Source organism: Scyliorhinus torazame, chromosome 21, assembly GCF_047496885.1.
Source record: "Scyliorhinus torazame isolate Kashiwa2021f chromosome 21, sScyTor2.1, whole genome shotgun sequence".
NCBI classification, from domain to species: Eukaryota; Metazoa; Chordata; class Chondrichthyes; order Carcharhiniformes; family Scyliorhinidae; genus Scyliorhinus; species Scyliorhinus torazame.
In genome coordinates, this window is record NC_092727.1 from 123,620,453 (window position 1) to 123,644,664 (window position 24,212).

Genomic DNA, 24,212 nt, shown 5'->3' on the forward strand with positions numbered 1-24,212 from the left:
AAATGTTTTTTATTGGGTTTTTGAACAAAGTATATTTACCGTTATGTACACAGGATAAGAAACATATATATATATATATATATATATATACACACATATATATAGAATAGAGGGGCACACCCAAATATACCAAAGAAAAGAAAATAATAAATAATTTTTAAAATACAATAACAAATAAAATAGAATAACTGGTTAGGGTATTGTGCCCCAGCTCAACAGCAACAACTCTGTACACCTGGCAAAATTATTTACGACACATAAGTGGCGACTGTTGGTGGGGGGGGGGGGAGGGAGAGGGGTGGAGACTGGGGAGGTAAATATACATTCGGGTGCTGGAGAGACAATTGCAGTGGGCAATACCCGAATGGGTTTGGTGGTGTTGTCGCTTCTCCCGGACGGATCTCGCTGCCGTCTCGCGCTCACCGCCGCTTCTGCCGTTCCTCCCGTCTTTCGTCTTCATTCTCCTCGTTCCCTACTCCTGGAGATGCCCTGTTCGTTACTGTATCCCGTGCCTTCCTTCCGGCTCTCATTTCCCTGCCTCCCCCCACATCCCTGGTTCTCCTCTCTTGTTCCCTGTCTCTTCCCCCCCCCCCCCCCCCCCCCCCCACTCCTGTGGTTCGCCTTTCTTTCCTCTTAGGTTCAGCAGTCGTCGTCCCCTCTCCCGGTCTATCCCCCTCTCTCTCTCTCTCCCCCCCCCCCCTCTCCCGGTCTATCTCTCCCTCTCCTGCTTTGGCTACTTTCCTCTGATTCTTGGCTACCTGACTATTCTTCTTCTCGTTCGTTGGCCATAAACAGGTCCCGGAACAATTGGACGAATGGCTCCCACGTTCTGTGGAAGCCGTTGTCTGGCCCTCGGATGGCGAATTTGATTTTCTCCATTTGGAGAGATTCCGAGAGGTCGGACAGCCAGTCTGCAGCTTTGGGTGGTGCTGCTGACCGCCAGCCAAACAGGATTCTATGGCGGGCGATCAGGGAGGCAAAGGCAAGGGCGTCCGCCCTCCTCCCCAGGAATAGATCTGGCTGGTCTGAAACCCCGAAGACCGCCACTCTCGGGCATGGCTCCACCCAGATCCCCACCACTTTGGACATTGTCTCGAAGAAGGCTGTCCAATACCCTGCAAGTCTGGGGCAAGACCAGAACATGTGGGCGTGGTTGGTCAGGCCTCCTTGGCACCGTTCACATCTGTCCTCCACCTCCGGGAAGAACCTACTTGTCATAATATACACCAGTATATCATGGTGCAGACACACACACACACTGATGGACACATAGCAAGACCAATCAACACACACAACACCACAGCCAATCACCAGTTAGAGCTCACTCACTATATAGACAGAGGGCATCAGAGTTCCTGCTCATTCGGGATGCAGCCTCTCAGAAGGACAGAGCTTACAGCTTACAGCACAGATCTTCACCATGTGCTCTGTGCATAGACTGGTCCGGACAGGCATAGGTCTTTAGTTTAATCTAACATCGTGTTAACCCACAGTGAAAGTATGTTCAACAGTTTCTAACTTAACAAAATAGTGTTGCACTATTTTAAGTGTTGGTGGCCTGTATGTGTTCCACGGATCCAGAGCACCCAACACAACACTACTCATCCGGGTTCTTGTTAAGTGGGCTCTATGTACCACTTTTAGCTGCGTCAGGCTGAGCCTTGCGCACGTGGAGGTGGAGTTGACCCTATGCAGTGATTCGCTCCAGAGTCCTCACCCTATCTCAATCCCCAGGTCCTCCTCCCATTTCATTCTTGTTGCGTCCAGTACGGCGTTGGCCCTTTCTACCAGTCGGTCATACATATCACTGCAGTTTCCTTTATCTAGTATACTTGTGACCAGTAATTCTTCCAGTAGTGTCTGTCGTGGCGGTTGTGGGTACGTCCTTGTCTCCTTTCGTAGGAAGTTTTGAGCTGTAGATACCTCAGCTCGTTCCCCCTGGCTAGCTGGAAACCCATGGTCCATGTTTGTGGAAAGCAGTGCTAAACCGTACCCAGTTAAGGTCTCGCAGGGGCGGCCGTTGACTCCAGGTGTCGGGCTGCACACAACATCCAGGTATTTAAATGAGCCAGATGGGACTCTCACAGGATTCCCCTGAGAGCAACGCGGTGGCTGAATCGCGCCCATAATTTGGGATCTGGGTGTAGAAAGGATGCATTTGTAGTTCAAATGCCATTTATAAATCGACAATCGGACAAGGATACCAATTAGTGTGTGAGTGGGGTGGGTGTGTGTGTGATGTGGGTGTGGACATGATGGGTATGTGTGGGGTGTGTGGGGAAGTTGGGTGTGGGATGTGTGTGGGGTAGTTGGGTGTATGTGCGTGTGGGGGGGTGAGTGTATGTGCGTGTGTGTGGGGTGAGTGTGTGTTCGTGTGTGGGGGGTGAGTGTGTGTGTGTGTGGGGGGGGTGAGTGTGTGTGCGTGTGTGGGGGGTGCGTGTATGTGAGTGTGTGTGGGGTAAGTGTGTGTGTGTGGGGGTGGTGGGTGTATGTGCGTGTGTGGGGAGTGAGTGTATGTGCGTGTGGGGGGGTGAGTGTATGTGCGTGTGGGGGGGTGAGTGTATGTGCGTGTGTGTGTGGGGTGAGTGTGTGTGTGTGTGTGTGGGGGTGAGTGTGTGTGTGTGTGTGGGGGGGGGTGAGTGTGTGTGCGTGTGTGGGGGGTGCGTGTGCGTGTGGGGGTGGGGTGCGTGTGGGGGTGGGGTGCGTGTGCGCGGGTGTGTGCGTGTCGGGATGGGGTGCGTGTGCGCGGGTGTGTGCGTGTGGGGGTGGGGTGCGTGTGCGCGGGTGTGTGCGTGTGGGGGTGGGGTGCGTGTGCGCGGGTGTGTGCGTGTGGGGTGCGTGTGCGCGGGTGTGTGCGTGCTCACCTCTATGCATATCATGCTGGACGTTGTGTTGTGGACCTCCATTTGAGTTCTTTCGTTCACCAACTGCTGCAGAAGTTCCTTTGCTTCTCTCAAACTCTTCATGATATTTAATCTGATGAAAAAAAGATGTAGAAAACATGTTTACATGTTAAAAGCAGACTGCGGGTCATGGTTTATCTTTCCGGGAGAATGAAACACACTTCATCAACCTGCTTCAAATATGCGATTAGCCCCAGTGTTGGGACTCCACCCCATTCGGAATCGAATGGCCATTAAAGTTAACGCCTGGGAGCCATATAACGGGAATGATCGAGCAGGCTGAGAGCTCTTATCATGATCACATTTGTCATTATAACTGGATAGGAATTCCCAGAATGGAATCCTGGCTCAGAACACCGTAACATTTATTTTTAAATAAAACATGGAGCAACTGCGTCACAGGACCACTAATTAGTTCTAATAACAGCAAAAAACATTTCTTAAACGTGAAAAGTTGTACTCTTACGCAATACTCCTCGAACACTTTCCCCTTAGCTTAACAAATGCACACAGATTTATAGATGACCATGAATTACAAAGTACATCTTAAGCTGGAATGGTCTCATTAACACAAAGGTCCCTGTTAAGCATACAACATGACTGAGGTCAAGTAAACACTCCATTCTGAGCCCAGGGTAGTGTCTGAGTATTTCTCCTCAGAATCAACCCCCTCCCGATAATGATGGCTTCCAAACTCCACTCCCAAAATCATGCTTTAAAATCTTCTCTCATAATAATGCTTTCCTGTGGATTGCATTCTGAAATCCAGACCAGGTTTTCCAAATGCCACTTTTAAAGCTTCCGCTCCACTTCTAACAGTAACTCCAGTCTGGGATTTTATGCCACCCCCTTTTAGGTTTCCTTTGTCTTAATTGTTTTTACACAAACTCAGCCACCAATTTCCATAGTTATTTTATGTCACGTTCCACAGGCTGTAGTAAAATCTCACAAACCAGCAAGCCACTTAACGTATCTTTCTTTTAATAAATATAGAATCCTGGGGCAGCACGGTGGTGCAGTGGTAGCCCTGCTGTCTCACGGCGCCGAGGTCCCAGGTTCGATCCCGGCCCTGGGTCACTGACCGTGTGGAGTTTGCACATTCTTCCCGTGTTTGCGTGGGTTTCGCCCCCACAACCCAAAGATGTGCAGGTTAGGTGGATTGGCCACGCTAAATTGCCCCTTAATTGGAAAAAATGAATTGGGTACATTAAATTTATAAAAATAAATAAATACAGAGTACACGGGGAGAATGTGCAAACTCCACATGGACGGTGGCCCGAGGCCGGGATCGAACCCGTGTCCTCAGCGCCGTGAAGCAGCAGTGCTAACCGCTGCGTCACCGTGCTGCCCCACTTTATGTAACTCGCTGGCATCTCAACCTCCTTCTTAGCTCAGTCTGTCTTTACTCAACAGTTCTCGGTTCTAGTACCTGTAACCTCAGATTCTTGGCGAGCTCCCTTCATTTATCTAGTTTCCTTAACCAGTTGCTCTTCAGATCTCTGCACTTGTTTTCTTAACCATTACACCATTATCTGGCTTCTCTCTCAACTCTGCTAGAAGAAATTTTCCCTCTCCTGCCTTCTGAACCAACTGCTTCTAGCAGAGCTACGAGCGCTGCCCTCTCTCTCACTATCCATCTCCAACTGCCCGCAAATTAGCTAAACTAAAACTTAAAAGCTTCTCTACCTGACAATGCCCAGTTGTTAAGCAACATCCACATGCTTATCCCTTTGATTCATTCCTCACCCTGTTGTCCAGGTACAACAGAAACAACCAACCGCCTTTCATACAAACACTTCCCTCCAGCATGAACCTAACTTTAGGTTTTACCCTTCCAGGCACAGAAATATTAAATTAAATTTGTTTCTGTGCAGTAAATTCTACGTAAACACACTTCTCAGATTCCATTGGCCATTGTAAATGTGGGACTGTGGAAGGTTGAAGTCCAGGCTAGTTAATGGAGATGAAATGAAATGAAATGAAAATCGCTTATTGTCACAAGTAGGCTTCAATGAAGTTACTGTGAAAAGCCCCTAGTCGCCACATTCCGGCGCCTGTTCGGGGAGGCTGGTACGGGAATTGAACCGTGCTGCTGGCCTGCCTTGGTCTGCTTTAAAACCAGTGATTTAGCCCTGCGCTAAACAGCCCTGGTGGTTATGTTCCTGGACTTGTAACCCATATAACCAATGGATTGTCACTAATGTCCTTTAGTGAGGGAAATCCACTACCCACACTCAAGGTTACATGTGGCTCCAGTCCCACGGGGATGCGGTTGCCTTCTTAAATGGTCCAGCAAGCCATTCGGCCTCCCCACCACCTTCTCAAGGGAAATTAGGGCATTAAACGATGGCCTTGCCAGCATCAGCCACTCTCCGCCACTGATTTCCTTGTAAAAGTTGAAACCTCGCTTATTTCCTGCACACGCTTTACCAACCCTTTCCACAAGGTGGTGCTCTCACGCGGATTAACGCTACCCCCTTTGTTGGGCCAAGTCTTCAGGCCTTCAACCGTTTCCATGGAAACAATTCAAAGGCAAATGCACACCCATTCAACTAACTTCAGTGTGTCTGTAACCTGATGTTAGCTCACATGCCCAGACAGCACACGCTGCAGAACCGCACACTGGGTCCCCTTTCATCCCTTCGTCGAGTGTGGATAACACACACTGTGATACATGCTAAGTAGCAACTGGATCCGAGTTGATCAGGAAAGCAGTTCCAACTGTTGAAGTACCAGCTTTTTGATGATTAAGCCATAAAGACCGAGTATTTATCGAAATGTATTGCAATTGTTAACTGGTAACATTGCAAGATCATTGGAACAGGGGAATAGCGTTTAGCCCTCAAGCTTCCTCTGCCATTCCATTTGATCGCAGCTGATCGCCATCCTAACTCTGTCTGCCCACCTCTGTAACCCTCAAGACCCCCCCGCCCAACAAAAATCTACCAATCCCAATTTTGACACTTTCAGTGGACCTCTGTGGCCTCACAGCATTTTGGGGAAGAGTTCCAGATTTCTGTGAAGAAATACTTCTCGACATCGTCTCTGAACATCCCAACACTAATTTTCAGGCCCCTTGTCAAAGAACAAAGAACAAAGAAATGTACAGCACAGGAACAGGCCCTTCGGCCCTCCAAGCCCGTGCCGACCATACTGCCCGACTAAACTACAATCTTCTACACTTCCTGGGTCCGTATCCTTCTATTCCCATCCTATTCATATATTTGTCAAGATGCCCCTTAAATGTCCCTATCGTCCCTGCCTCCACTACCTCCTCCGGTAGTGAGTTCCAGGCACCCACTACCCTCTGCGTAAAAAACTTGCCTCGTACATCTACTCTAAACTTTGCCCCTCTCACCTTAAACCTATGCCCCCTAGTAATTGACCCCTCTACCCTGGGGAAAAGCCTCTGACTATCCACTCTGTCTATGCCCCTCATAATTTTGTATACCTCTATCAGGTCGCCCCTCAACCTCCTTCGAGGTTGTCCACGAGGCATGTCTCTCCATTTGAGAGACAATTGGTGACAGAGCTCGAGGCCTCCATGGGCGAATGGAACCTGCAGATCAGTTGCGACTCTCAGTCCCACTCCATCATCTAACCAGCAGGGGGAGGCAAAGAGCCAACACCATACACCGATAACCCTGAAAAACCTCGGCCATTTTCTCTAGTCAGGTGAGAGGAGTAAATCACATGACTTCCCTTTTACCTCCCCCTCCCACCCCCTCTTTCCCAACCACTGCCACCCACGCCTCACCCCACCCCCTACCATTGCCCCAGGCAAGCAATGGCGTAATAAGTATGAGTGTTTCAGTCAGCCTAGATTGTGCACCATAGCTGCAGTTGCAGCCAAGGCCTTTTAACTAATTAGACTGAAACAAAAACCATATTCGGCTGTTGCTCCTTCGCTTGCTCTCCAGACATGCAATTCCTCACACATTCTTCCCCAGCGGTGTCACCTCACAAAGGGAGGCTCCTTTCCAGAAACTCAGGCAACCTATTCTCCACCCACAACCCCAAGGCATTTACTGTTATATGGGCATCATAATCAGGTCTAATCCATTTGCAGCACAGTAGCATTGTGGATAGCACAAATGCTTCACAGCTCCAGGGTCCCAGGTTCAATTCCCGGCTTGGGTCACTGTCTGTGCGGAGTCTGCCCGTTCTCCCCGTGTGTGCGTGGGTTTCCTCCGGGTGCTCCGGTTTCCTCCCACAGTCCAAAGATGTGCAGGTTAGGTGGATTGGCCATGCTAAATTGCCCTTAGTGTCCAAATTGCCCTTAGTGTTGATGGGGTGACTGGGTTATGGGGATAGGGTGGAGGTGTGGGCTTGGGTAGGCTGCTCTTTCCAAGAGCCGGTGCAGACTTGATGGGCCGAATGGCCTCCTTCTGCACTGTAAATTCTATGATTTCTTCAGCCACAGCACACTCGCCCCCTAAGTCAATAGGCCCTGGGTTTTATTCCCACTCCAGGAGACTTGAGCACACAATCTATGCTGATGGACACCCCAGCGCTCTCGAGGTACATTTTTTCATACGAGACGTTAAACACAAGGGCCTCTTCTCAAAAAAATAATAGTTCCATGGAACTGTCTCGAGGGTGAGAAGCGGGGGTTTCCTACTTGTCTTGGGCAATACCTTCCAACAACAAAAAGTATCTTTAACAGAGTAAAATATTTCAAGATGCTTCATGGGAGCATTCTCGGACAAATTTCTCTGAGACTCATAATAATAATCTTATTAATTTTTATTAGTGTCACAAGTAGGCTTACATTAACACTGCAATGAAGTTACTGTGAAAAGCCCCTAGTCGCCACATTCTGGCGCCTGTTCGGGTACACGGAGGGAGAATTCAGAATGTCCAATTCACCTAACAGTACGTCTTTCGGGACTTGTGGGAAACCGGAGCAGCCGGAGGTTTAGGAGAAGTTTAGGGAAGGAATTCCAGGGCTGAGGTGAGGGCTTAATGGTGGAGTGATGAAAATGAGGGTGTGCCAGAGGCCAGAATCAGAGGACAGACAAAGAGCTGATGGGGTTTAGGGTTCGAGAGCATTCCAGAGATAAGAAGGGACATGGGCATTAGGGGGGAGGGGGTTATGGCAGGATACCAAGGAAAACATTGAAATAGTCAAGTCTAAAGGTGACAAAGGCATGGATGAGGGTTTCAACAGCAGGGTGCAGGTCAGAATCAGACAATGGTGATAGAGATGGGGCTAAGTGGCCTTAGTGATGAACAGCGTCTCCCTCAATCAACATCACGAGAACAGATTACCCGGACATTATCATTTTGCTCCTTGTGGGAGCTTGCTTTGCACAAACTGATTGCCACGTTTTCTGTGACTGCATTTGTCAAATTATTTCATTGGCTGTGTAGCTTTTTGGGATGTCCCAAGGGTCATGAAAAATGTTGGGTCAGTGCAAGTTCAGTTCTCTTTCTGCCCTTGGCCGGCTGTGTTATCTGGAGGCTTCTGTTCCTCCTTACCCCGGGGTCCCGAGGCCAGCAATCTCAGGTCAGAGAGATGAAGCCTAGAATCCCACCTGTCTGCGTGTTGCGATACCACCATCGACAGAGTCATTAACCAGGAGTGGGGCAGGAAGCAAAAACAAAGTGTTTTATCACCTGGTTCTAATTTTGTGCATTTCGATCTCAGTGCAAAGTGCCTCGAGAGGCTGCAGTTGAAGAAAATATCAAATCCTCAGTCAAGGTTTAGCTGCAATATTGTACTGAACTCTCCCAAGAATATTTTGCAATGGATTAGAAAGAGACTGAAAATGGACCACCAATTTAATGGACTGCTGTTTGAAGCACGGTGGCGCAGTGGTTAGCACTGCAGCCTCACGGCGCCAAGGTCCCAGGTTCGATCCCAGCTCTGGGTCACTGTCTGTGTGGAGTTTGCACATTCTCCCCGTGTTTGTGTGGGTTTTCGCTCCCACAACCCAAAGATGTGCAGGGTAGGAGGATTGGCCACACTAAATTGCCCCTTCATTGGAAAAAATGAATTGGGTACTCTAAATTTTAAAAACATTGATTGCAGTTTGCAGTTACTTTAGGATCCATACAATAGTCAACTAGTCGTTTAGGCTGGTCATAATACTGGTCAGTGCAAGTTTTGCCAGACTGGCGTTTAAAATGACAGATATGAGAAATCTGGTTCCCTGACATACACAAAGCAGGAAGGTGTATATTCAGCACAGCCTTTTGCAGTGTTTTTGAAGTGTAGTCACTGCTGCAATATAGGAGAAACACTGCATGTGTGAGAAAGAGCGTGTGCAAGAGAAATAGACAGACGGAAAGAGAGAGAGAGAAAGACACAGAGGCAAGAGAAGGGATAGTGCATGGGAGAGAAAAAGAGGACGAGGCAGAAAGCCAGCAGGAGAGACAAAATCCATCTAAAAACAGCACTATTTTGCAACCTACCCACCATCTTTCCCTTCTAGTCTACGGAAACCACAATCACATGGAGGAGGAAAGCAGATTCACTGTTGTTGAGCAGAAGCAGAATATACCGGGAATAAACATCAGAACATTCGGTATCACCCTCCCCCCGCCCCCCCAGTATAGTGTTCTATGGGGCCTAAGGGGAGTTTTTTCCCCCACCGCTCCTCTCCTTTATCCCCAGCCCCAGCCAGGTATCACTTCCTGTTGGAGCACACCTTGACAGGCTCCCATCACCTCCTTAATAATAGATTCAAGCATTTTTTTCTATGACAGATTTTGGGCAAATAGTATTCACCTGAACCGTGCTGGGACCCGTATTCTGGTGAGCTGCAACACACAAGTGGCAGAGAAAGCCTGAAATTAAACGGTGTGGGCAAGGGATCCAGGGAGTAAAAATGTGGTCAAATACAAGGAAAAGTCAAGGTAAGAGAGAAAGATCGCAAAAAGTGCAATGACATTCGGGCACAGCCGGAAGGGACAGGGCATACAAACTCAAGGGTGTGCCAGAAGATAAGGCTAGAGTTTGCAAAGAAATAGTTAAAAGACAGAACTAAAGGCTCTGTGTCTGAATACAAGAGGGCACAGGCTGGCACCTGAACATTCAAGGGTACATGACATTTCTGAAGGCTCAGAAAAGGTTGTTCATACATTGGGCGACACGATAGTACAGTGGTTAGCACTGTTGCTTCACAGCGCCAGGGTCCCAGGTTCGATACCCCGCTGGGTCACTGTCTGTGCGGAGTCTGCACGTTCTCCCCGTGTCTGCGTGGGTTTCCTCCGGTTTCCTCCCACAAGTCCCAAAAGACGTGCTTGTTAGGTGATTTAGACATTCTGAATTCTCCCTCTGTGTACCCGACCAGGCGCCGGAGTGTGGCGACTAGGGGCTTTTCATAGTAACTTCATTGCAGTGTTAATGTAAGCCTACTTGTGACACTAATAAAAGATAAAAAAGAAAAGAGGAATCTAGAACCAGTTTTTCCTTAATCCAGGTTTTTTCACAACACTGCAGAGCACAGACATCCTTGTTCCTCACCCACACCTGGTGTAAATGGGTTGTTATAAAGTCGGAATAATTCCCTAAACTTTCCCCAATTGATGGTAGCTCTGTTAATTCAGGATGACTTTATGACCTTTGTACCACAGTGAGAGTTGGTCTTAAGAGTTCTAAACATCAAGGTGTAGAATCAGTTTGGGTGCAGATAGAAAATAGCAAAGTGGTTAGCACTGCTGCCTCATGGTTAACTGCCAACATTGAGGGCATTTAAAAGTTTATTGGATAAACATATGGATGATAATGGCATAGTGTAGGTTGGATGGCTTTTGTTTCGGTGCAACATCGTGGGCCGAAGGGCCTGTACTGCGCTGTATTGTTCTATGTTCTATGTTCTATGGTGCCGAGGTCCCAGGTTCGATCCCGGCTCTGGGTCACTGGCCGTGTGGAGTATGCACATTCTCCCCGTGTTTGCGTGGGTTTCGCCCCCACAACCGAACGATGTGCAGCGTAGGTGGATTGGCCATGTTAAATTGCCCCTTAAATGGAAAAAAATGAATTGGGTACTCTAAATTTATTTTAAAAACAAAAAAAGAATAAATAAATAAATAGCAAAGGGCTGTCAATTATGGGAGTAGTTTGTAGGTCCATCCCCTAATAGTAACAACACTGGTGGATGGGATAGACAGAAGATTGGACCAATTAGATTTGCAAAGGTAGCCTGAAAGAGATTCATAAGAGTATTTCCAGGACAGTCTCTTAGAGCAGCACATTCTAGAGCCACCCAGAGTGGATAAAGTGAGTGTTGGTCCCCCAGAGAGAGATTATGGGGAATTAATCATGAAAAATAAGGAAATGGCAGATGCATTGAACAGATATTTTGTGTCTGGTTTCACTGTGGAAACAAACAACATCCCAGAAATAATTGTGAATCAAGAGATGGGGGGGGGGGGGGGGGTCTATCATTAGCTGGATCTATCATTAATGAGGGAATAGAGGGGCACTTCAAACTCAATGCAATCGAGCAGAGTCAACATGGTTTTGTGAAAGGGAAATCACTTTAATTAATTAGAGTTGTTTGAGAAAGTAACAAGCAACCCAGATAAAGGGGAACATATGATGTGGTATATTTAGATTCCCATAAGGCATTTGACAAGATGCTGGGTCAAAGACACAAAATACAAGCTCATGGTATAGGGGTAACAGATTAACTTGGATAGAGGATTCTAACAGGATCCTGAGTAAGGATAAATGGGATATTTTTAAAATTGTCAAGTTGTAGTCCTCAGGGATCAGTGCTGGGGCCTCAACTATTTACAACCTATATAAATGGCTTGGATAAAGGGAGTGAATATAAGGTTCCTAAACTTGCTGATGACAAAGATGGGTAGGCGAGGAAGTTGTGAAGGGGGCACAGAGTGGGGTTTTCCGGCCGTTGCCACAGGTGGGATCTTCCGGACCCGCTGACGGCAACCCCCGCTGCGGGTTCCCCAGTGGCAGAGAATGCAAACAACAGGAAACCCCAGTGACAATAGCGGGCAGCACGGTAGCCTTGCGGATAGCACAATTGCTTCACAGCTCCAGGGTCCCAGGTTCGATTCTGGCTTGGGTCACTGTCTGTGCGGAGTCTGCACATCCTCCCCGTGTGTGCGTGGGTTTCCTCCGGGTGCTCCGGTTTCCTCCCACAGTCCAAAGATGTGCAGGTTAGGTGGATTGGCCATGATAAATTGCCCTTAGTGTCCAAAATTGCCCTTAGTGTTGGGTGGGGTTACTGGGTTATGGGGATAGGGTGGAGGTGTTGACCTTGGGTAGGGTGCTCTTTCCAAGACCCGGTGCAGACTCGATGGGCCGAATGGCCTCCTTCTGCACTGTAAATTCTATGATAATAGCAGGACCAGAAGATACCCCCGCTAGTCAGTGACAGGCTGCCTCCTGCCCAGGGAGTCTGCAAAGAGATATAGACAAGTCAAGAGAGTGGGAAAATATTTGGTAGATGGAGTTTTATGTCGGACAGTGCGAACTAGTCTACTTTGGCAGGAAGAATAGGAAAGCGGCAAATAATTTAAATGGAGCGAGATTGCAGAGCCCCGGGGTACAAAAGGAATTGGAGTCTCCAGGTACACAAATCAATGCAGGTACAGCAAGTGATTAGGAAGGCAAAGGGAATGTTGTTGGTTATTGCAAAGGGAAATGGAAAATAAAGTAGGGATATTTTGGTATAGTTGTACAGGGTGTCAATAGGACCACAAATGGAATACTGTGTGTCCTTATTTAAGAAAGGTCATAATTGTGGGCAGCACGGTGGTGCAGTGGGTTAGCACTGCTGTCTCACGGCGCCGAGGTCCCAGGTTCGATCCCGGCTCTGGGTCACTGTCCGTGTGGAGTTTGCACACTCTCCCCGTGTCTGCGTGGGTCTCGCCCCCACAACACAAAGATGTGCAGGGTAGGTGGATTGGCCATGCTAAAATTCCCCTTAATTGGAAAAAAATGAATTGGGTATCTAAATTTTTTTTTTTTAGAAGAAAGACCATAATTGCATTCGATGTGGTACAAAGAAGGGTCACTTGACTGATTCCTGGGGTGGAGAAGCTGGCTCATGAGGAAAGATTGGGCAGGTTGGGTGTGCATCCATCAGAGTTTAGAACAATGAGAGGTGATTTTATTGAAACATACGAGATCCTGAGGGTATTTGAAAGGATGGATGCTGAGAGGGTGTTTCCCCTTGTGGTGGACGGTGGAACTGGGAGACACAGTTTAAAATAAGGGGTCACCCATTTAAGGTGGCGATGAGGAGAAATTATTTCTCTCAGGAGTTCTCTGGAACTCTCTTTCCCAGTGAGGTTTTTAGGCTGGATCATTGAATATTTTTAAGGCCAAGTTAGATGAACTTCCTTGTCAGTCAATAACCTAAGGGCATAGGGGGTTGACAGGAATGTAGAAGGCCACAATCAGATCAACTATGATCTTATCAAATGATAAGCATGCTCGACAGACTGAATGGTCAAGTTGCGCTCCGAATTCTCATGTTTAATGTACATCCCCTTCCCTATCTCTGTCCCACCCACCTAAAAAATCATGGGATGCAAGTCTTGAGACATGCAATTGGAAAATGCAATTTTGCTAGCTGGGGAGAAATTGGCATTCCCCTTTTCTCATCAGAAGAGGGATGTGATTCAGCACATGACCTATTTCAGCACCAGTCCTTCTGTGCACCCACCCACACACCCCACCTACTCATGGGCCCCCCAGTCTAAACTGCCAGCTCAAATTGACTCGTGAATTTAAAAATAAAACACACCCCACACTGCGTGGGCCTACAGACAACGGACTCAAAGTCACAAGTTGTATTCTTCCATATTTAGAAATTAGTCACTGCAAAAAACACCCATAAAAGGTATTCGCGTGTACACTTTTTTTAAAAAGGAGAATCGCAGGAAGCCACATGAAAACTTTTTGATTTACATCACCACACTGTCAACTCAGTGGTAGGGGAGAACATCCTTTTCACAACGAACTCATGTCCAGCCCTCAACAACAGTTCAAACAATTTTTTAAAAAACATGTGGGCAAAATAAATTTCACACCACTATTTGAGCATCAAATCCAGGATTGAGGTTTAGGACCCATCGACAGACAGACAGAGATATCAGAGTCGGCAGCCAAAAGCACAGCACAGGCTCTCTGCATTCAGATAGGTCGTTCTTACGCAGAGGGTTAGGTAGTCAAGGCGGGTAAATAGAGTTGAAAAGCATCGGCCATGCTCCAATTGAATGGTAGAATAACAAGCTGGAGGGGCTGAATGGCCTCCTCCTGTTACAATTGCGGTGTTCTTTGTAGTTCAGATCCTAGGATGGTTGGCGTAGTGTTTACAAAGACCACAACTAGCTTTTGTATTAAACAAAGCTAAAGGTTTATTTGCACTGCTTAATTGAATTCAATTTCTTACTTCTATATAATAAACAATTTGCAATAAACATACAATCTACACTCATCTACCACTAATCTCTACACTAATACAATAACTATGATCTGCTCTCACTCACACTAGCTTTTCTACAGTCTTTCTTCTAGCCTTCTCCTCAACACTCTCCCAGAAGGCTTAGCATTGATGCTTTACATAGTTCTGGATCTAGCTCCCTCTAGTGGTTGATTCAGACATAACGTTAACCCTTACAGTTCTGTACATTTCTCATAATGTCACAACTATGTTGACGGCTGGGCAGTAGATGAGAGGGGGGCAGCCAATGTCCTTACATTCTATCTGAAATAACTGGGCGATTTCTGCTGCCAGTACGTTATTCTTCAACCCTGAGCAGACACTATTTTACCATGGCAGACACGATTAAGCTTTCGGTTCTCATCGCGCAGCAACAAAAGCACTGGGCTGTGATCTCGGATTGGGCTGGACTGTGAGTAATAGGTGTGGCATCTGGGACCCCCTGACGCATCAGAGAAACCGGTAGCCCAACAAGAATCAGGAAACTGCTGGGAGGGGACAGGGAAGAAAAAGCTAAACCGTGAAGGCACGTGAGAGTTTGGTCTTGTTTTGATTAAGGATCACAGCTTCTAAAAGCATAAATTGTATATCCTGAAGGCAGAGACAGATGGGAGAGAGATCCAGTCCCAGACATCTGTTTGAATCGGAGATAAAGAACTCAAGCAGCCAAGTGTTATTCCCAGGGAATACAAGAAGGCTCTGCAAATATCTCTCGGAAACTACCGGAATATTCTCAGTCGGTCCTCCATTACAACGCCATGATTTTCAAATTGTTCAACAGCAATTTGGCTATCGTCACATTAACTGACCCAATTTCAGGAGTAATAGACTATTCTAAACACCTCATTTAAAAATAAACCCAGCCCTTCATTGAATGCTATGAGTCACTCAGAAAATCAAAGCACTTGAGAATGCTTCGTGTTGTATTTCCCAACACTGGAACTGCTTTGTCAAACCATGGCTGGAAAATCATTTTGAAAGTATACCTGTGTGGTATTTGGTTAGTCTTGCAGATCACAAACAAGAGTTTCATTGGAAAGGTGTTTAGTCTGCAGGCTGTTAGGATAGACTGCCTGTTTGCCTGCACAAACAGCCATTGGCGTCATCAGTACGTCACATGATTGGCCTCATGTGACCTGGTTCCAACTAGGAGCAAATGTGAATATACAACAACCTGTGTACATGTTAATACACCGTTAACTGTGGCACTGTCATTTCGGAGTCAAGCAGCTGTGGGTTCAATTCTCCCTCCAGAGACCAGAGTGTGTAAGCCAGGCTGGCGCTCCCAGCGCAGCACAGAGGGAGCAAGAGATCCCATAGCAGTATTTGAAGAAGAGCACGGGAATTCTCCTACTGTCTTAGCCAACATTTGGCCCTCACCCAACGCCTAAATCCAGTAATTATTTCATTGCTGTTAGAGGGGGCTCGATACATGCAAATTGGCTGCCACATTTTGCACATTACAACAAAGGCTACACTTTTAAATAACCTAATTGGTTGTGAAGTGCTTGGAGGTGCGTTGAGATTGAGAAAGTCGCTATATAAATGCAGGTCTTTCATATTGCTGTGCATTGCATTGCGCGGCTCTTCATCTGCTCGTGTAGATTCCATTAAAGAATTTACTCAGTGAGTGAGTTTCAGAAAGGTGGAAAGGGCTGAAAGAGCAGCTGCCAATGGTGGGGGAGGGAACAAGCTGCACCTCAGCCTCAGAGAAAAGGAGAGAGTCAAAGAGGTTTTAACGAGAGATTTGGAGGTATCTCTCACCACTGATTGCCGAGGCAGAGGTTTCTAAAAGCTATGCCACAACAGTAAAATGATTTTTTAAAATTATTTGGGAAGTTACAGGTTGATGGGGAAGAAAAGCCCACCAAAGATCAGGGTTACGATTAAATGCTCGAGTAACTGGGGCAGCACGGTAGCCTTGTGGATAGCACAATTGCTTCACAGCTCCAGGGTCCCAGGTTCGATTCCCGGCTTGGGTCACTGTCTGTGCGGAGTCTGCACATCCTCCCAGTGTGTGCGTGGGTTTCCTCCGGGTGCTCCAGTTTCCTCCCACGGTCCAAAGATGTGCAGGTTAGGTGGATTGGCCGTGATAAATTGCCCTTAGTGTCCAAAATTGCCCTTAGTGTTGGGTGGGGTTACTGGGTTATGGGGATAGGGTGGAGGTGTTGACCTTGGGTTGGGTGCTCTTTCCAAGAGCCGGTGCAGACTCGATGGGCCGAATGGCCTCCTTCTGCACTGTAAATTCTATGATGGTAACTGGTTACACTGGAGCAATCCCATCCAATAACGAAGATAGGATCTTCTTCCAATTATTATTTTTTGTAATTAAGGGGCAATTTAGCGTGGCCAATCCACCAACCCTGCGCATCTTTGGGTTGTGGGGGTGATACCCACGCAGACACGGAGAGAATGTACAAACTCCACACGGACAGTGACTGGGGCTGGGATCGAACCCGGGTCCTCAGCGCCATGAGGTAGCAGTGCTAACCACTGCACCACCGTGCCGCCCACGAACATAGGATCTTCAATGGGTAAACATTTTAGGCAACTGAGTGAAATTGAAAATGGAAGAACGAGAGTTTATCCGATGAAAAGTATGTGGTGAACGTATTGCTGCTACAATTCACCACTGTATTGTATTATGTTGATGCACTTGTGAGCTCCGCCTGTGGCTCCGCCCCCTCGGGGGTGGTATATAGATCTGCAGCCTGTAGGCAGCACTCAGTACAGAGCAGTCGCAGGCACAGATCGAGCTTCTTAAAACCACTGTTCACTTCTACTAATCGTCTCGTGTGAATTGATGGTCGCATCAAAGTGGTTCTACTGGAAGCTCAGTGGCCTGGAACATTGGGCGGGATTTACCCACCCACCTGGTCTGCAAAAGCAGGATGGTTGAAGGGAGGTGAAGGCGGCTGGAGGAGGGGGTTCCAGGTGACTGTAGCAGAGTGGGTAAAGAGTGGTCAACAATCATTATTAGAGTGCCAAGGGGGAGAAAAATTAGGCTGGCGGTAATTCCCAAGGTCAGGTAGTTATACCATGGAGGGATTTAAAAGTGAGAACAATAACCTTCACTGAGGTTAACGGCGCTCGGTAAGAACAAGGAAGGGAATGTTTTGGGAATGTGGGACTACTGCTGTAATTTGTAAAAGGATGGTCAGAAAGTTTTACAGTACGAAGTCTTACAACACCAGGTTAAAGTCCAACAGGTTTGTTTCGATGTCACTAGCTTTCGGAGCGCTGCTCCTTCCTCAGGTGAATGAAGAGGTCTGTTCCAGAAACACATATATAGACAAATTCAAAGATGCTAAACAATGCTAGGAATGCGAGCATTAGCAGGTGATTAAATCTTTACAGATCCAGAGATGGGGTAACCCCAGGTTAAAGAGGTGTGAATTGTACCAAGCCAATTGTACCAAAGTTTTACAGCATAGAAAGAGGCTATTTGGCCCATCGTACCTGTGACAGCCTTCAAGCACCTAATCCCGGTTTCCAGAACTTGAAAGCATCAGAGAGAAACCGTGAGCGTGAAGTGACGAAGATGATGTACACAGAATGGTGGCATTCTAGAAATAGTCTGGCGATCAATATCGTGCATCCACCAAGTGGATTATTCGTTCGTTCATTCAAGATTTCCCCACATTAGGACATCCCGAGAAACACTCCCTGCAGAACTAATCTGCCCAAGCGTCCGGGCTTCTAGGCTCAAGGTGCCAAACATTGAACCAGTGATTAACCTTTGGCCTCTGAACAGGTCAGCTGCAACCATGCCAACACGAAAAGCACCAATCAGTTCTTTCAGTTGCTGCACTGAGGCTTCCAGCCGGGAAAAGGTGCCTTCCTGAAGAAATAGTCAAAGAAAGAAATGTAACTGGATTTGGCATCCACTGGATAAGCATTTCCCAGGATCTTTGTATCAGCGAGGAAGTGGTAAAATAAAACAGCCATGTGCAGCCAACAATCCACGTCCAGTTTGAACAATTGAAGTGTCAGCTGCACATTCGAGGAGCCAAAAGACGCTGGCACCATCCCCTCCATTTAGTGAAGCACATATGGTACGACTGTCACATTTGGGCCAATCTTGCAACAGACAGGTCCTGTTATAGCTGTGCATAACAGAATGTGAGCATGGTGAACTGCTTCATAATGTGGCAATCAATGAAACCTAATATTCTCCAGACTTGTCCCATTTTATAGCATCCAACTAAAAACAGCTCTACTGTTCCAATACTCTCCAGCCTATCATCCCTCTCTGTAAACTTAAATTCATCCAAAACGCTCCCCCTCTTGTGTCCCAACTCATACCAAATCCTGGTCGCCCGTAACCCCTGTGCACACTGACCTACACTGGCTACTGATCCAGCACTGACCCAATTTATTTCTTAGCCCGATTTTCAAATCCCTCCGTGGCCTCGCCGCTCTCAATCTCTGATCTCCTCCAACTCTCCGAGAGCTCCATGCTCCTCCAATTCTGGCCTCTTGCACATCCTCAATGTTCATCATCCCTCTAGCGGTGACCAGGCCTTCAGCTGTCTAGACCACAAGCTCTGGAATTCCCTTGCTAAACCTTTCTTCTTCTCGATCTCTCCCTCTCTTTCTACCTTTCTAAGGCTCCTTAAAGCCCACTTCCCACTGGGGAGACATGGTGGCACAGTAGTTAGCACTGCTGCCTCACCGCACCAAGGACCAGGGTACGATCCCAGTCCCGGGTCACTGTCCGTGTGGAGTTTGCACATTCTCCGTGTGTCTGCGTGGGTCTCACCCCCACAATGCAAACATGTGCAGGGTAGGTGGATTGGCCACGCTAAATTGCCCCTTATTCGGAAAATAATAATTGGGCACTCAAAATTAATTTTTAAATAAATAAACCACTTCCCACTGTTCCAATACCTCCTTATGCAGCTTGGCGCCAAATTTGGTTTGAAGATGTCCCTGTAGGTTCAAGAGTATTAGTTACCCTTGGCCTTCCCCCTATATTTAACCTTCAAAAATGAATAGAAATTCTGCATTATAGTTGGATTTATTTTGCATGAAAAAGGGAACTATTCTCATTGTTCCACACTTTAAATAGAATGTGTAATGGAAGAGAAATGCACATTATAATGTGTAACAGGGCTCACATGATATTAGCAGTTGCGAGATGATTTTATGTGCAAATTACACAATCAATGATCATCACCATTGAGTGAGCCGGATGAAATTTAATTGTTCACTGGTTTGCAGTTTTGCAATAATCACGTAGATGCATAAATCTGTGAAACTGTCCCATGAGCAGCATGAAGAATATCATTTGAAATTTTGGGAAAGACTGCATTGTAAATACTAATGTCTGTGTGAGTATATATGGATGTAGATCAGTACATTCAGATCTTTCATTCTCACTGCTGAAGCCTGTTTGTTTACTTCTGTCATTTCAAGAATCGTTCATTCCGTTTTTTTGCTGCCACTAACTTCCCCCGGCCCCAAACCCAACCGCCCAACAATTCTGCCGCTTTCAGTGAACGCCTAGCCTGCGGCGTAGTCGCAGCGGCCCTGGGTTCCTATGAAGTGACTTAGAATGTTTAACTGTGCTCAAGGCATTGTGCAAATGCGAGCTGTAGCTGTAAATCATTCTCCAGCAAAAGTAACAACAAAAGCAGAAACAAGAGATAAATGGACTGCATGATGTGATACCGAACCATGAATACAAGTGTGCGTTTGTGCCTGCGCAGGCATTGATATTGGCTGGGGGACAGAACTGTTCCTGGCAGTGACGTCCTTCTCACCCGTCAACATTCATTGTTGGGATTTGTGCAAAGAATTTAATAAGCAGTCAGGGGTGAGGCTGTTATCACACAGGGAACAATATCCCAGCTGACATGTAACCTCAGGCTGAGGAACAGTGTGAGTGGGAGTTGGCACGGTGGGGCTGGGAAAAGGAGTGAAATAGGAGACTAGATTGTGGTCGAGCATTACTGCTTTGTACCGCAGCTAGTCACCAATTATCCGGAATATTATTTGCTTCTAAATATTCTTTTAAAATAAATTTAGAGTACCCAATTATTTTCTTCTTCCAATTAAGGAGCAATTTAGCGTGGCCAATCCACAGAGCTGCAGTCCCAGGGCTAACCACTACGCCACATGCCACCCAATCTGCTTCTAAATATGAAGAGCATCAAATTATTAGAGGAAAGCAAATGTTTTGTCTGTAAAGTGCATTGCGATATTCATTACTCTTAATAACCCAGCTCTTAATGCCTACCTACACCTCAGGGACTGCAGCGGTTTAAGGCTGCAGCTCACCACCACCTTTCTCAAGGGCAATTAGGGATGGGCAATAAATGCTGGCCCGTCCAGCGAGGTCCACACCCCATGAATAAAAAATAAGGACTCACTGGTGATGAAATCAGGGAGGTTTCAATGCTGGCTGCAGCTCAATGACATCAAGGGGGAAAAAAATCCTTTTGATTTATTCTCCTTCCCATCCCCCAGCCCTTTTACTTTCGGCTGAAGGAATCACCTGCTAACATCAGTCTTATGGCATTGATTGTAATGGACTTTTGATTCACTGCACATCAAAGTGCGCAGCTGTCATTGTGTTCACTTGCCCCATGACATCAGCATTTCCTGGATTCAAATCCCAAGCAAACACATTTTAGAAAACAACAGGCAGCTGTTCTTGCTGGAGTAACTTGTGGCGCACTCTGCGAGTCAACTGGGAAAATCGGGTCTCATCTCGGGGAGCCTTCATTCAACTACCAATGTTGGAATGAGAGAGGGGCCCAGTCTGCCCTCTCTCGTGGAAGGAAACAATCCCAGTGGCACTAGTTTAAAGTTATCATAGACCAGTTCTCCCCGGTGTCCTGGCCAATATTTACCATTCAAGCGACTGACTGCTTGGCCAATCATTCGTCGCCCGATTTCTGGGGTCTTGCTGTGCAGGAATTGGCTGCAGAATTCCCCCACCTTACCACAGTGACCACACTTCAAAAAGTACTTTACTAGCTGCAAAGTGCATGGAATGCACGATATAAATGCAAGTTCTTTCATAGAGTCATTGATGTTTCCAGCATGGAGAAAGGCCCCTCGGCCCAGCTTGTCCGTGCCATCCGTTTCCTTCAAGCTTGCCGCCCGCACTGCCCAAACCAAGTACAAACAGTCAACCTCATTGCCGGTGACTTGGGGATTTGTTGCTCGTCTGTCTCCAAGTAGCAGGTAAGGTTAGTCAAATGCAAGCACAGTCCCTGCAACTGGAAGCCCCTCAGGGACTCAGAATAACAGGTAACAAAGAAATGGCAGAGGAACTGAATAATTACTGTGCATCAGCCTTCATGGTGGAATTCACCAGTGGGATACCAGAACTTCAGGAGAGTCAGGGGCAGCGTTGAGTGTAGTGGTTACCACTTAGGAGAAGGTTCGGGCGACAACGGTGGCGCAGTGGTTAGCACTGCTTCCTCAAGGCCCCGTATTGAAGGAAGGATGTGCTGGCCTTGGAAAGGGTCCAGAGAAGGTTCACAAGAATGATCCCTGGAATGAAGAGCTCGTCATATGAGAAGTGGTTGAGGAATCTGGGTCTATATTCGTTGGAGTTTCGAAGGATAAGCAAAGAACAGTACAGCATAGGAACAGGCCCTTCGGCCCTCCAAGCCTGCGCCAATCACGTGTCCTGTTATTGAAGAAGGTTTCCCAGGATGTTGCCTGGTATGGAGGGTATTAACTATGAGAAATTGAATAAACGTGGGCAGCACGGTAGCACGGTGGATAGCACAATTGCTTCACAGCTCCAGGGTCCCAGGTTCGATTCCAGCTTGGGTCACTGTCTGTGCGGAGTCTGCACATCCTCCCCATGTGTGCGTGGGTTTCCTCCGGGTGCTCCGGTTTCCTCCCACAGTCCAAAGATGTGCAGGTTAGGTGGATTGGCCATGATAAATTGCCCTTAGTGTCCAAAATTGCCCTTAGTGTTGGATGGGGTTACTGGGTTATAGGAATCGGGTGGAGGTGTTGACCTTGGGTAGGGTACTCTTTCCAAGAGCCGGTGCAGTTTGGATGGGCCGAATGGCATCCTTCTGCACTGTAAATTCTATGTTAATCTAGACCAACCAAGTATATCCTTCTATACCCCATCTGTTCATGTGTCTATCTAGATAAGTCTTAAAGGTCGCTAACATAGCTGCCTAAACCACCTCACTTGGCAGTGCATTCCAGGCCACCGTCGCTCTCTGTGCAAAAACACTTCCCCCGCACATCTCCACTGAACCTATCCCCCTTCACCGTGAACTTGTGCCCCTTGTAATTGTCATTTCCACCCTGGGAAAAAGCCTCCAACTGTTCACCCTATCTATACCCCTCAGAATTTTATAAACTCCCATCAGGTCGCCCCCTCAGCCTCCGTCTCTCTCGGGAGAACAGTTTATTCAATTTCTCCTCATAGTTAATACCCTCCATACCAGGCAACATCCTGGGAAACCTTCTTCAATAACAGGACAACATTTGCTATCCTCCAATCCTCTGGGATCTCACCTTTGGCCAACGGGGAAACAAAGATTTCTGTTTGAGGCCCAGCGATTTCATCTCTTGCCTCCCTCAGTAATCTGGGATAGATGCCAACTGGCCCTGGGGATTTGTCTACCTTAATGTATTTTAACACACCTAACACTTCCTCCCTCGTAATAACAACCTGTTCAAAAGTATTTATATGTCCCTCTGAGACACCACCAAACAACATGTCCCTCTTCTTTGTGAAGACCAATGCAAAATACTCTTTAAGGATCTCCTACTTCCTTTGGTTCTACACATAATTTCCCTCCGTTGTCCCTGAGTGGACCAATTTGTTCTCTAGCTACTTTCTTGTTCCTAATTTATGTATAAAATGCCTTGGGATTCTCCTTAATCCTGTCTGCAAAGGTCATTTTGTGACCCTTTTTGACCTCCTAACTTCCAGCTTGAGCTCTTTTCTTCTTTTGTTGTAATTCTTCAAGTGCTTCATTGTTTTTAGTTGCCTAGACCTCACGTATGCATCCTTTTTCTTTTTGACTGGACTCGTAGCTTCCCTGACCAGCCACGGTTGCTGAACACTGCCTTTCCTTTGCGTCAGCACATGCCTGTCCTGCACTCCCATCAACTGCTCCTTAAAAGACTCCCACATGCCAAATGTGGATTTACGCTCAAACAGCCTCTCCCAAGCAACAGCCATCAAATCCGGCCTAATCTGGTTGCAGTTAGCCTTCCCCCAATTTAGCACCTTAACCCTCGGACAACACTCCTCCTTTTCCATGAGTATCCGAAAGCTCACGGAATTATGGTCACTGTTCACCACGTGTTCTCCCACTGCAACTTTTAAACCCACCCGTTCCCTAGTACTAGGTCCAGTATAGCCCCCTCCTAGTCGGACTATCTACATATTGTTCCAAAAAAAATTTCCTGGACACACTTAACAAATTCCTCACCATCCAGACCCCTAGCCCCAAGGGATTTCCAGTCAATATGAGGGAAATTAAGAGCTCCCATTACAGCAACCCTATTATTTCTACATCTATCCAGAATCTGTTTACATATTTGTTCTTCAACGTCCCGTGGTCTGTTGGGAGGCCTGTAGTACACCCCTATCATAGTGACTGCCCCCTTCCTGTTTCTGAGCTCTACCCAGTGCCTCGTTACTTGATTTTTCCATGGTGTCCTCCCTCTGTACAGCTGTAATATGTTCCCTAACCAGTATTGCAATTCCCCCAACTCTTTGGCCTTCCTCCCTGTCTCACCTAAAACACCTATATCCCGGAATATTTAGCTGCCAGTCCTGTCCCTTTTTTAACCAAGTCTCCATTACCGCAACTACATCCAAGTTCTGAGCATGAATCAAGGCTTTAAGTTCACCTGTCTTACCTGCTATACTCCGTGCATTGAAGCA

The 24,212-nt window shown here is 47.0% G+C and overlaps 1 protein-coding gene across 1 annotated transcript in view; it reads right to left on the reverse strand.

Moving 5' to 3' along the window:
* The window catches only part of lasp1 (LIM and SH3 protein 1), a 186,872-nt gene that overhangs the window by 9,275 nt on the left and 153,385 nt on the right, over positions 1-24,212 (reverse strand). Inside the window, exon 5 of the mRNA XM_072487444.1 lies at positions 2,865-2,976. Within this exon, the coding sequence (XP_072343545.1) occupies positions 2,865-2,976 (112 nt within the window). The remainder of the gene's footprint in view (positions 1-2,864; positions 2,977-24,212) is intronic.